Source organism: Fukomys damarensis, unplaced genomic scaffold, assembly GCF_012274545.1.
Source record: "Fukomys damarensis isolate Sample0158 unplaced genomic scaffold, DMR_v1.0_HiC HiC_scaffold_38, whole genome shotgun sequence".
Classification (NCBI taxonomy): Eukaryota; Metazoa; Chordata; class Mammalia; order Rodentia; family Bathyergidae; genus Fukomys; species Fukomys damarensis.
In genome coordinates this window covers 51,021,241-51,034,074 of record NW_022900950.1, presented here as the reverse complement: position 1 = coordinate 51,034,074, position 12,834 = coordinate 51,021,241, and the positions used below count along the sequence as shown (strand labels likewise).

The 12,834-nt window shown below is 44.0% G+C and overlaps 1 protein-coding gene and 1 long non-coding RNA gene across 3 annotated transcripts in view; one reads left to right on the top strand and one right to left on the bottom strand.

Annotated features, from left to right (window-relative positions):
- Tpt1 (tumor protein, translationally-controlled 1) overlaps window positions 1-345 on the bottom strand; it is a 3,790-nt gene extending 3,445 nt beyond the window's left edge. Inside the window, exon 1 of the mRNA XM_010637044.3 lies at window positions 141-345. Coding sequence (XP_010635346.1) covers window positions 141-168 — 28 coding nt within the window. The 5' untranslated portion in view covers window positions 169-345. The remainder of the gene's footprint in view (window positions 1-140) is intronic.
- A 44-nt stretch (window positions 346-389) lies between these two features.
- Window positions 390-12,834, top strand: part of LOC117284613 — a 40,024-nt gene continuing 27,579 nt past the window's right edge. For both annotated transcript variants that reach the window (XR_004515701.1, XR_004515700.1), the window contains exon 1: window positions 390-974. This is a non-coding gene — a long non-coding RNA (uncharacterized LOC117284613). The remainder of the gene's footprint in view (window positions 975-12,834) is intronic.

Genomic DNA, 12,834 nt, shown 5'->3' with positions numbered 1-12,834 from the left:
GCCCAAACCTCTCCTCGCCCCAAGAGGCCGCGGGCGTCCCCTCCAGGCCTAGGACCCCCGCCGGGGCACTTTCCCCGCCCCCACTCGACCCCCCATCTCCGCCCCAAGCGCGGCAGTAGGGTAGTGTAGTCAGGACTCACGGCTGATGAGGTCCCGATAGATAATCATAATGGTGGCTGAAGGGAGACGCGGCCGCGATACCGTAGCAGGAGCCCGGAGCTCAAAGCGAGCGCGGTATAACCGCAGCGGCGAACGGGGAGAGGGGGGAGCGGGCGGAAAAGGCCGACTCAGCCGCTCCCCAACCTCATATAGAGGGCACTTCTCTTACGTCACCGCGCGCTGCGCCTCCGGAAGCTCCGTAAGCGGTGACGTATGGCACGTAGAGCGCGCAGGGGCGGAGTCGTTGAGCGGCCGGGAGGCAGGAAGGGGAGCATCCGGGCACTTGGCACCAAGATACAATGCAGCGCTCCGCTGGGTGCGCTTGGCAGGTCATGGGGACTGAGAAGGGGCTTGAAGACGGTTCCAGGCCCGGGGTGGCTGACGCTACGTAGGATGGGCTCCTCCCCTACTTACGCCTGTGGCTGTTCAGGGAGGAGCTGGGCTTGGGTGGGGCTTAGATGAAATCACTTCTTGCTGCGCCGCGCCCAGCTGAAGTTACCACCCCTTTCCTGGAGCAGAAATTTCATATGTAAGGCGCCTGTTTTGGGGTGTCAGGCCCTTGAACCCTGAAGGAGACGGCGGGGCTTTACCCGAAGGTGGGGACAAGAAATTGGGCTCTAGTCTAGCTTCTCGGATTTCCAGGGGCCTCGGAGAACTTTTAAACGGCTGCCCCAGCTGCATTTCTCGGGCCCTGTTTCGGAGCAGAATTGAGTCCCGGCCTGGGATCCAGGCTCTTCGCTCCGCCCCGCCCTGAGAAGGATCGTGGCAGGCAGGCGCAGTCTGACCAGAAGCCCGCGGAGGAAAGAGGCTGTCAGGTATGTACAGTACACTGCTTTCTCATCCCTTTCAATTTGGTTCCGCATTCGAAGGCTTGTAATGTATCTGCCAGATGGCAAGTCCAAATTTTACCTTGGTGCTAGAGTTAACCAAAGGAAAATAGGAATCCTGCATTCCAAAGTGTTATTTTGACTTTAGACCCAGTTACTAAGTCGAAAACAAAACTACACATCCTTAGTTTGAGCCAAACGAGTATGCCAGGATAAAATCTGAGAACTTGTTCAATTCCACAAATATTTTTGGGTTCTACTGTGTTCCTAACGCTGGAATTTGTCTGGTGGTCCCAGTTATGAACAAGTTGGATCCAATTCTACCCTTGTAGGAATTTTCATTCTAGTAAGTCAGAGAAGCAGGCGATTATTATACATTAACAGTTTTTCTTGAGTTCATCAGAGTAAGAGCAAAGCCTTGAGAAAGAACAGGGCACGGAACAGTAGTGGGGTGAAGTAAAAATTGCAAAAACCTAATGGAAGGCTAGGAAGATGAATTGTCTGGGCTTTCACTGGACACTTGGAAGACACTGGATAACTGGGAGGAACCCCCCCCCAAAGGATTTCAAAACAAATGACATCTTCCAGATGATCAATGAGGGATCTCTCGAACCTCTTATTTCTGAGGTATGTGGATTATTATAGCACATTATTATATGGACAGATTTTCTCAGGCATATGACATCTTTTCTCAGCTTTAATATTTTCAAATTCAAAAATGTTTTCATTTATATAGAACCCTTCTCTCCAGTTCTATGTCCAAATAAAAGCATTTTAAAAAGTTGTACATAAACAGTGGCCATGGTGCAAAAAGTGCTTGAGTTCACAGCACCCCTAGTTGAAATTTTGGCTTTATCTGTTACCAGACCTGTGGCTTTCGGAAAGTCAGCCTCCTTGAGCCTCAATATAAAATAAGAGCTTTTGCGAGTTAGATGAGAAAATGCCTAGCGTACCTAACAGTTGATCAATAAATATTGGTAGACTTTGGATGTGTATTTCTTCCCAGGTTTTATTACTTTTCAAAATATTCCTAAAACTATTAACTCTCTAAATATGCTATATGGAAGTATTTGGGGGACTCAGTTGGTCTATGTTGTACTAAAGACAACCTGTTTCATCACATTCTAATAGTGGATTGCTAAAAGGATTCATCTTGTACCCTTATGAGACTTACTCTTTTTTTTTTTTTTTTGCCAACTTTTTAAAGTTGTAGTTGTGAGTTATTGTGACTCAGTGATGACAGAGTGAGTACAACATAGGACAAGATCAACCTTCTCTTCTGGAAAACTCTGTGGTGAGGAAGCCAGGCTCTGCTTGTTACTTCTCTCATTCACCTGCCAACTTGCTGTCCAAGCTGAAAAACTGGATATGGCAAAGTCCTGAAACACATACAGCAGGGTAACTAGCCCAGTGTAAATGTGTTATCTGCTGCACCTCCAAACTGTATGACTCTGTAATCAGGGTCACTTTTATGGAGTATGTGAAAGTTCTTCACAGATCCCCGAGTGACCGGTCAGGACAGTTCAGAGCACAGAAGTGGGTGTCTTCCTTCTATGCCAGGGGCCTTGTGCAGTTCAGTCAAGTTCTCCATGGTTTTGTTTTGCCATTTTGAAAGCAAGCGAGCTCTTGTGGTCGTTTTGTGGCTGAATGGCACCCATTCGTGATTTCTATTCATCCCTGGAATAATCACACTTTCTCTTAGGACTTTTAAATTGAAGTACGTCTGTTATAACAGATGGCAGTCAGGCCCTGCCAGGTGTGGTCCTTCTCCAGCACACCCTTGGCCTTGACTAGGTTGGCACCATGGTACTGTGACCTTGGTCCCCATGAGGTGAGATTTTGAGTTTGCTTATGTAACTTTCCCCTTCTTGAGACAGGTGGTCTCCGTTCACTGGGTCAGTGGAGATCAAGTAATTGGATGTTTACTTCTTTTTTCTGTTTTCTGTCTGCAAGAAGAACTATCTTTTGGGGTTAGGGATGTAGCTCACTGGTGCAGCACCTGCATCAGAAGTGTGAGGCTCTGGATTTGATTCTTGTTACCAAAAACAAAAACCTTTTGATTCTCATCCAAGTGCGTAAAGTATGTGGGGAAGAGAACTTGCTCCATCCCTTTTCTATCCTTGGTTATCTGACACTGTTGTGATACCTTGGGGAGGCAGGACTGTATGTGAAGTCCTCTAAGTACTCCATTTCTGCCAACTGGTTCTTCGTCTGTCTGTCTCTCTGTCCATCAAAATTCAAAATACCCGAGATGCCATATTTTCGAGAATTTCTTGAAGCTCTAGCTTGTAAGCAGAATACAAAGAGCCTTCTCCATCAATATTACACTCAATATCACCCTTTGTAGAAGAAGGGCCTACTGCAAGAGCAGGAAGTTGGTTTCTAGATCACGAGCACCTTGCTTTAGGAAGGCAGCTGGACCATCAATGCCATGTAGGATGACGTCCTTTCAGGGAGTCTTGAGGTTTACCAAAGGCACGTGCTTCTCATTACCTGTTAAATTTAGCTGATGTAGCCTGGCTTCTGGGTTTTGCTGGGCCACCAGTGGCTCAAGGCGCTTCTTTATCTCGTTCATCGGTAGTGTTCTCTGATTATCTGTTTTCAGTTGTTGAAGCTTCATGCTTTAATCTCCAAAAGCACTGTCACTGCAAGTTCTGAGTCACAGTGCAATGCCTCCATGCCCCAGCTAGGCAAATAGTCTCCAGGTTCAGACCTCCAAGCCTTATGGGATTTCTGTCCCAACCTCATTGGATAGCTCATGGCAACTCAGAGACTACATGTCTTAGGAAACTCTGATTTGAGTTTTAGGATCATTTATAAATACACCTGGGTCTGTGCTAAAATACCTACTTAGAACATCAGGATTAAAAAGGTTAAAATTAGTCCCTAATTGCAAGCCACTGACAAAATGTCACGGATTTGGCTTTTGTCTACTTTATTTTGGTAGCATTAAAAACCTTTTGGGGCTGGGGGCATGTTTAGTAGTAGAGCATTTGGCTGGCAAACTCAAGGCCCTTCAGTATACTCAAGGTTCAATCCCCAGCATCAAAACAAACAACAAGACTTTTAAAGAAATAAACACTATTATTATGATTTAAGCAGTAAATTTTAATAAGTCCTAAGACTGTTTTAAATTTTGCAACTAATAATGATTTGGCATCTCCTGCTATTAAAGAGACTTCAAAAAGAACGTCTTCTTATACTCTTCACATAAATTCTCACTTGAGAAAAGCACTTGAGGAAGACTCACTGTTTCTTCAGTTAGGGACTAACTTTGGTGGCTTAAACACATACAGGTTTATTCTCATATTTAAAAATTCAGTCATGGGTCATGGTGGCGCATACCTATAATCCCAGTGCTCAGGGAGGCTAAGACAAGAGGATCACAAGTTTGAGCCCAACTTGGGCAGTTTCATAATTTAGCAAGATCCTGTTAAGAGAGAGAGAGACAGAGCCAGCAATGGAAGAGAGAAAAGGAAAGAAGAGAAGAAGAGGGGAGGGAGGGAGAGAGGGAGGAAGAAAAAGAGGGAGAAGCTGGGGGTGTAGTGCAGTAGGAAGGCCCTGGGTTCAGTCCCCATACCACAAAAAAGAAATTAGAGGGTATGGCTTCTCTGGGTGCATCAGGGACCCAGGCTCTTCCTTTCTTCCCCATGTGGTATATGACAGATGCTAGAACTCCAGCCATCGCGTCCTTCTTGGGAAGGACCAAAGTGCTCTGTTGTTGTGTTTCTCCCCTCTCAGGCGCTCTCCTAGTGCTTGCACTGAATAGTTACAAGGAGGCTTGTGGTTCCATGGAAGGCGGCAAATTGTAGTCATCTATTTGATTATCACCAGCTCATTGCCACACTAAATCAAGATTTTGTCATCAAGGAAGAACGTAGGCAGCTGGTCGTCCCTGCTGTGACCACAGTGTGAAGGGTCTGGTTCTCAGCTTGGAAGTGATCACTTTGCTCCCTGAGGGTCAGGATCAGGGAAACTGGTCAGGGAAAATAAGGAATTAGGCAGAGGGTTTGGGGATGCAATATATGATTGTGGCAAAACGTGATTAGGAATAAACCCACCACGCTGGACTGTCCCTTGTGTGTAGTCTGAATCCCTTCACTTTAAGATATATATATTTTTGAGATATGTGAGTGAATTCTTACCACTTTTTTTTCTAGACTTTATGTACTGTCAACAAATCATTAGTTGAGTTACAAGGCATTATTCCTTCCTATACAGCAGAGCTTACCAGAATAATTTTCTATAATAATCCCATATATGTTCATTTAGTCCAATAGCCATTCGCCCAAGTGGCTACAGAGCACTTGAACTGAGGCCAGTCTGATTCTGGAACAGAATGTCCACTTAATTGTTGTAAATTTAAATATGCATGTCTGTATTGGATACCACAGATCTATAATATAAACTCAATGAAATCAAGCACTTTGGATTTGCTTTCTTATTTAATCATACTGGGGAATGAACACAGGGCCTTTACCTGGAGCTACATGCCCAGGCACCGCCCTCCACTCTTTTTAAGACAGTGTCTTGGTAAGTCACCAATTTGCCAAGGCTGGGCTCACACTTGAGATCCTCCTGCTTCAGTCTCCCAGAGTGCTGGGATCACGGGAGTACACCACCGCATTAAGCTAGGGACTTCATTTTGTTAACTGCTGTATAACTTAACAGGGGGACATGACTCAATAGTTGTTTTGAGACAGGATCTTGCTATGTTTTGTTTTGAGACAGAAACTCATGATCCTTCCCTGAGTGCAGGGATGATGTGTGTATACCACCATACCCTCCTATCTAATGCCTTCTTAATTGCATTTAGCTTATATCTGAGATCTAGTATCACCATGCTATTTAAATTGAGGGTTTAAAAATAGCTATATTAAACATGAAATACAAGACAGGCATGTTGGCACATCCCTATAATCTCAGCACTCAGGAGGCTGAAGCAGAAGGCCTGGGAGTACTAGGTCAGCTTGAGCCAAACAGTGAGATACTGTCTCAAAAAAAAGGCGGGGTGGGAGGACTGGGCCTGTTGGTGCATGCCTGTGACCCCAGAACTCTGGTAAGTTGAGGTAAGAAGATCTTCAGTTCAAAGGCCCAGAGATGTAGTCCAATATGAAGACCCTGGGTTCAGTCCCTCACAACACACACACACACACACACACACACACACACACACACACACACTCTAGTAAATGACTGTTAAATTGATCAGTCTGTGTAGACTGACAGAAGTGTAATCATCCTGACCCTCTAAAGCAAGAAGTTATTCACTAGCCATGTTTTAGAGGTGGAGTGAACTGTGGGAGGGCTGAACTGTGAGAAAAAAAATTCTGAAAATATCTTTTTCCCCTCTGAAAAAGACACTACTAATTAATTTAGTATGGAAATAAAAGGCATAGACTTGGTTCAAATTGTCACCTTCTCCACAGACCATCTATGACGACCATTTAAAGTTGCATTCCCTGAAAAAAGAAAACAAGAGAATTATAATCTCTGGCTTCCTCTTGGAAATCCCTGTTCTTTTCTCTAATTTTTCTTTGCAGCACTTATCATCAACTAACATGATTCCCCTTGTGTATTTTATCAGGTCTCCCTTTAAGACAACGTAAGTGTGCTATGGAAGTAGAGATTGTCTTTTTTGTTCACAGCTGTGTTCCCAGTGGCTGGAAGAGTGGCTGGTAGACAGCCAGTAAATAACTGTAAACGAATGAACTTCAGACCAAGACTAAGAATAGTAATAGTGGGTGACCACTGCACTACACAGAAACCATTTATATGTGTGTATGTGTGTGTATACGTCTCCCTCTTACCAGGGATCAAACTCAGGACCTGTGCTTTCGAGGCCAGTGTGGCACCACTGAGCTAAATTCCCAGCCCAACATAGTCATATTTGTGTAATCAGAATTTCTGAATTCCTTCATGGCCTATAACTTAGGGCTTTTTTGCAGTGCTTTGTCTGAAAAATAAAGTCAGAAGAACAGTAGCTAGTATCAAAAGATGCAGTCTGAATAAGTTTCCATAGAAGAAGAGCTTTTCCCTTGGAGGGAGAAAAGTGCTCTAAGACACACTATTAAGTAAAAAAAGCAAGCTGTATAGCAGCACAACCTGTACAGCATCCCTTTACTTTTTGTTTTGTTTTGTTTTGTTTTTTTGAGGCTGGGTCTCACTATGTAGTTGAGACTGATCTGGAACTCACTATGTAGCCCAGGGGTCTCGAACTTTTTGTTTTGTTTTGTTTTGTTTTTTTGAGGCTGGGTCTCACTATGTAGTTGAGACTGATCTGGAACTCACTATGTAGCCCAGGCTGGTCTCGAACTCACAGCGATCCTCCTGCCTCAGCCTCCCGAGTGCTAGGATTACAGGTGTGCGCCACCACACCTGGCCAGCATCCCTTTACTTAATACAGTCACACATAATAAAAACAATATATTAATTCTAGCACTGGGAGGCTGAAGCAGGAAGATGGCAAGTTTGAGGCCAGCTTGGCTGCACAGAGAGTTCAAGGCCAGCTTGGCCTACATAGCAAAACCCAGTCTTTAAAAAAAACTGGCTAAACAAGCAAACAAAAGGTACACACACATACACACACACACACACTGTCAAGCAAACATAAAGGCAATATATTGCTGTATACACATATATATTTGCAAAAGTATACAGGAGAGCTTGAAAGGATGTGAAGGACTGGTCACTAACTAACTCAGGAGGTGACTGGCTTGGGAGCAGCTAGTGTACTCATCGAAATGCCTGGATGTTTACCCCAATAATGTTTGCACGTTTAGTTTCTAAAACATTTTTCTCATAGTTATCAACATAATAATGCAAACAAGGGATGGGGAAGTACACATATATTATACATAGACAATTTATAAGGAGAACACACTGGAGAAATAAGAAACATATATACCTGAGAAAAGCTATGGGAGTTCTGTATCTAAATTGTGTGGCTGGGCGGTAATGGATCTTCTGATCACTTTATTAACATAGCACATGTGTGTCGTGTGGATGTGTGCATGCACGTGGGGGTGAATTAGCATGATTTTGATCTGAAAAACAGACCCATTATTGTGCTAAAAGGGGCAGCAAGGACTTCTTCGTGAGAAGTGAAGATATGGAGGGTGAGTGCTTCCCAACTCCTGCAGGAGATAAATAGCTTATCTTGCACTTTCTACTCTCAAATAAAGAGCACACTAGGGTGGAAATTAGAGATAACATAATTTGGAAAGCATATGAATTTCTTTTTCATTACTGTCTGCCTTGAAGGAAAGATTATGGGTAGCAGCTTTCAAGAGTTCTATTAGCACAGCCTCCTTCAAAAATTAATGAGTTAACTGGTGCAAGCCAAAAATGCAAATGAGACGCAAGATGAAGGCAGGAGTAGGATGTAAACTAGGGGTCATCAAGTCCTGCACAGTTCATGTAGACAGTTGGGAGCTTTTAGCAACCAAAATGAAGGGAGAATAGAATTAATTATAAGGCTGTCATTTTAAGAAAATGTAAATATTCAAGGAAAATATTTTTTAGTATCTGATAATGAGACACTCGAGGTGTTTTTCCCATGGCCCCTAATTATGTGGCTATTTCAAGAAAAAAAAAAACCTCCAGAAAATTTAGTAATGGGATTTCATATGGCTTATTTCTTGTAACTTCCTTTGTTTAGGCCTAACATTCAAATCCAATTCTGTGAAAATAATTCAACTGGAGGCAGAACAAAAGGGTCCTGCCTCACAGCTTCTGAGGTCCAGACTGATCCAAAGATGAAATTCTGATCTGGAATAGACAGAATGTCCTTCAAGCAATCTAACACCAGTATTGTTTCTGTAACATAGGTGTCTGCTTGGGTCTCCTGTCCCCATGAAACCCAGAAAAGGCTAGCACATATCCTCTGAGAAAATCCAAAACCTTCTCCGATTTCTACTGATGTTTGTGTTCTAGTCACTGACGGTAGGTAGGGGGAAGAAGGTGTCTTCAGCAACACAGCTGAAGATTAACTTCTAGCTGGTGTCCCCGTTCTGAAAGTGTCACTCCTAGGACTTCTCAGCAGTCTCCCCACCCAACCAGCTCACAGGCTTGCTTTCTCTCTCCCTCCTCCTCAGCCCCATTCCTCATCTTCCCCAACAGTCAGGCAACAAAACACAAAACAAACCAGCACACCCACACACACCCAAATCTCTCATTTTTTTCTACATAGGCTTAACCATCCCTTTTTTCTGCCTTCAAGACCTTTCCTGTTATTACAAAATAACACTTTTTAAAAAAATATTGGGACTTGAACCCAGGACCTCAGCACTGAGCTACATTCCAAGCCCTTTTTAAATTTTAGCACAACCAAGTCTTGCTAAATTGCTAACTTGCTCAGGCCAGGCTTTAACGTTCCACCTTTCTGCCTCAGTCTCCCAAAGTGCTGGGATTATAGGCATGTGCCTCCCTACCTGCCTTACAACAAAGGCGATTTATTAAAATATTTGCCCCAAGGCAATTCCATCTTAAAAGGAACAATTTTTACTAACGCCTAGAATTAGGGCTGAAGGTGTAACTGAGTGGCAGAATGATCAGTGCCCTAGGGCTGATCCCCAGCACAAAAAGACAAAACTTGGTAGAATTAATTTTTAAATTAAATTATTCAAACATAAAAATTCAGCAACCGCTGTGAGCCAGGTTCTGCAAGTTGCCAGATGTGTAACAGGAAGAACACACACTCCTTGCCCTGAAGGAATGGTGAAAGGGACAGGAGAACCAGCACACAAAGAGCAGTGTGATGTGATAAGCTTTAAAATAGGAGGTCAGAGTGCAGCCACAGCACCCACTGGGATAAAAATAAATTCTTTCCTTTCAAGAGCATCCATAGTTTCCAAAGACAATACTGAAAGCAAATTGGATGGCTTCTTTTAGGATTATGATCTAAAGGTGCTAGGAGCCATGCGACTTTGTCACCTGGGTTCTGAAGCAATTAAGATAAGAATGCCAGGCTGAGGCAGGAAGACTGCAAGTTGCCCAGGCAACTTAGTGACTTAGCAAGACTCTATCTCAAAATTAAAAGTAAAATTTAAGGGCTGGGGATTTAGCTCAGCGGTTTGGTGGACTTCCTTGCAAGCGCAAGGACCTGAGTTCAATCCTTGGTACCCCCCCCCAAAAAAAAAAAATTAAAAAGAGCAAGAAGCTGAAGGGTAGAGACCAAAGTATTGCTGACAGAGGGACAAGGGCCAGGATGGACGTCAGAGGTTCTTCTTGTGGGCGAGTGACTTCCTAATACTTTATAATACCAGTTGAACCTTCTATAGGAGAGAGTGCTAGCCACACCCTCAAGAGAGGAAAAAGGAGAGAAGGGATGGGCTATGGATGTGTGCCTGGCCCTCTCAAATTCCCCATGTGGGTAAGAGGGAAGAGAAAGGCCATGGGGAGGAGGTTCCTTAAGTCTGTTTTGTGATCTCTTGCAGGATCTATTGCTTAACATTGCGAGGCCCTGGGTTCAACCCTTAGCACCAAACAAACAGACATTTGACTGAATTTAAATTGAGTTTAAGAATACTGGTGGGATAAAAAGGGAGTCCAGTGGTACCTGCGCCTGGGCCCTGTGGTCACAGAGGAGGCCTTGGTGACTATGTGGCTTATACTTTCCGTGTGGGGGAAGATGAATGCTTTTGTTCTTGGGACCAACTCTGCTCCAGGGCACCGTGGGCCTGCTTACTGACCGTGAGGCTGGGGTAATAGAAGCTGGGAACAAGTAGGGGTGAGCTATCCGGATTGGGCATGAGTGGTTTCCAGACAGATCTGTGGTGCTTGTCTTTTTTGACACCTGTCCATGTTTGCAGTTGCTTGGAGACCTTTGTTTGGCCATAGAAGGAAATGTTCAGAGAACAGATCTTTTCCTTGATATTGCTGGGGTATGTGCAGCAGTTATTATAACTTGCTCTGCAGGAGCTCAGCTGTTTACTGGTCAAGTGACTCACTAGGCCTGTGTGAGCCTCAGTTTCCTCAGCCGGAAAATGGATGTGACTTTTAGGGTGGTAATGAGGAGTGGTAAAGTCAAGCACATAAAACAATAGGTGGGCATGGTGACTCAAGCCTATAATTCTGGCACTCTGGGAGGTTGAGGCAGGAGGATCTTAAGTTTGAAGTCAGCCTGAGCAACTTAGCAAGAAAGACACTGTCTCAATTTTAAATGGAGGAAGGGGCACTGAGGATGTAGTTCAGTGGTAAATGCTCCTCCGTTTGTTCCTCAGTATCAGAAAAAAAAAAAGTAACAGTTTCTTTGGGGTGACAAAAAGGTTCTGGAAATGGACAGTAATGTTAGTTGCACAACATTGGGAATATATTTGGCGCTACTGAATTGTACACTTAAAATGGTAAGTTTCGTGTATGTATAATACAATAAAAAAGTTAAAATGGCTGCCACAGTGCCTGACCAGTATCTGTACCTATCAAGTGTGATTCTTTCCCTGTCCTGTGAGTGAAGCTACATCAAATCGTCCAAGTTTTGTTTGGTGATTTTTTTTTTTTTTTTTTTGGTGCCAGGGATCAAACTCGGGTCCTTGCGCTTGCAAGGCAGGTGGCGGAACCACTGAGCTAAATCCCTGGCCCATCGGTTGGATATTTTACACGTGGCACATGGATCAAAGTACATGTATCATCTTCAAGGTGCCTCTGTAAACTCCTTTGTACAGCAACACCCGAGTGCCCTGATCTATCCATCCATTCTCACGTTTCTCCTTCTAAATTGCTAATATTATTCTTAGTAGCATTTTTTTTTTCTGGTACCAGGGATGGAACTCAGGACCTTGCACTTGCGAGGGAGGTATGGTGCCAGAGATAAATCCCTGGCCCCAATGCCACTATTATTCTTTCCTTCAATATAATGTTTCTTTGTTGTTTTGCGATAATGGAGATTAAACCTAGAGGGACTTTGCTCTGAGATACAACCCCAGATCTTTTGTTATTTTAAATTTTGAGACAGTGTCTTGCTGACACACTAAGTTGTTCAGACTGAGCTCAAACTCTTGAGCCTCCTGCCTCAGCCTCCCAGAATGCTAGGATTATAGGCATGTGCCACCATGCCTGGTTTAGAATGGTTTTGTAGAACATTGTATCTAGGGCATTACTGTAGGATGCTACTTCTAAGTTATAGAGAGCAGCAGACAATATTGCCCAGCCAATATTATTTTCTTACAAAGTGTTTATTTGGCCTGCAGAGGAATTCTGAGAGACTGTGTTTCCAAAGCATTTTGATGGTACTGTGCTAATATGCTTAGGGACTAAGAATATCACTTCCTTTCTAAGCAGCCTTCCTAGGGATAGAGGATGGCAGCTGGGGCAAGTCCATTAGGTGAATATTTCTTTGAAGAAATCAAGAATCTCAGAGTTAAAGTTGTCTCCAGTCCCTGTCTTGGATCCATTCACTGGAATCAGACTCAGCAGTCAGCAGCCATGGCTCTCCTTGGGTCCCATGAGGAGGACTGACGTGGGTGTTGCTGAGCCACTCCCAGGCCAATGAGGGGGTGGTGGAGTTGCCACAGTCAGGTCCCTCCTCTGGTCCAGGACAAGCAAGCTGATGAGTCAGGTTTAAATTCCTTTAATGGATAATTAGTGAGTAGACAGTATTACAATTCCAGGTTGAGCTGGGTGTGGTGGCACCCACCTGTAATCCCAGCACTTGGGAGGTTGAGGTCAGAGGATCCCTATGAGTTTGCGGCCAGCCTGGACTACAGAGTGAGTTCAAGGCTAGTTTAGATTACAGAGAAAGACTCTGTCTCAAAAAAAAAAGGGTGGGGATGTAGCTCAGTGGCACCACACAGGCCTCACAAGCACAAGGTCCTGAGTTTGATCCCCATACCAAAAAAAAAAAAAAAAA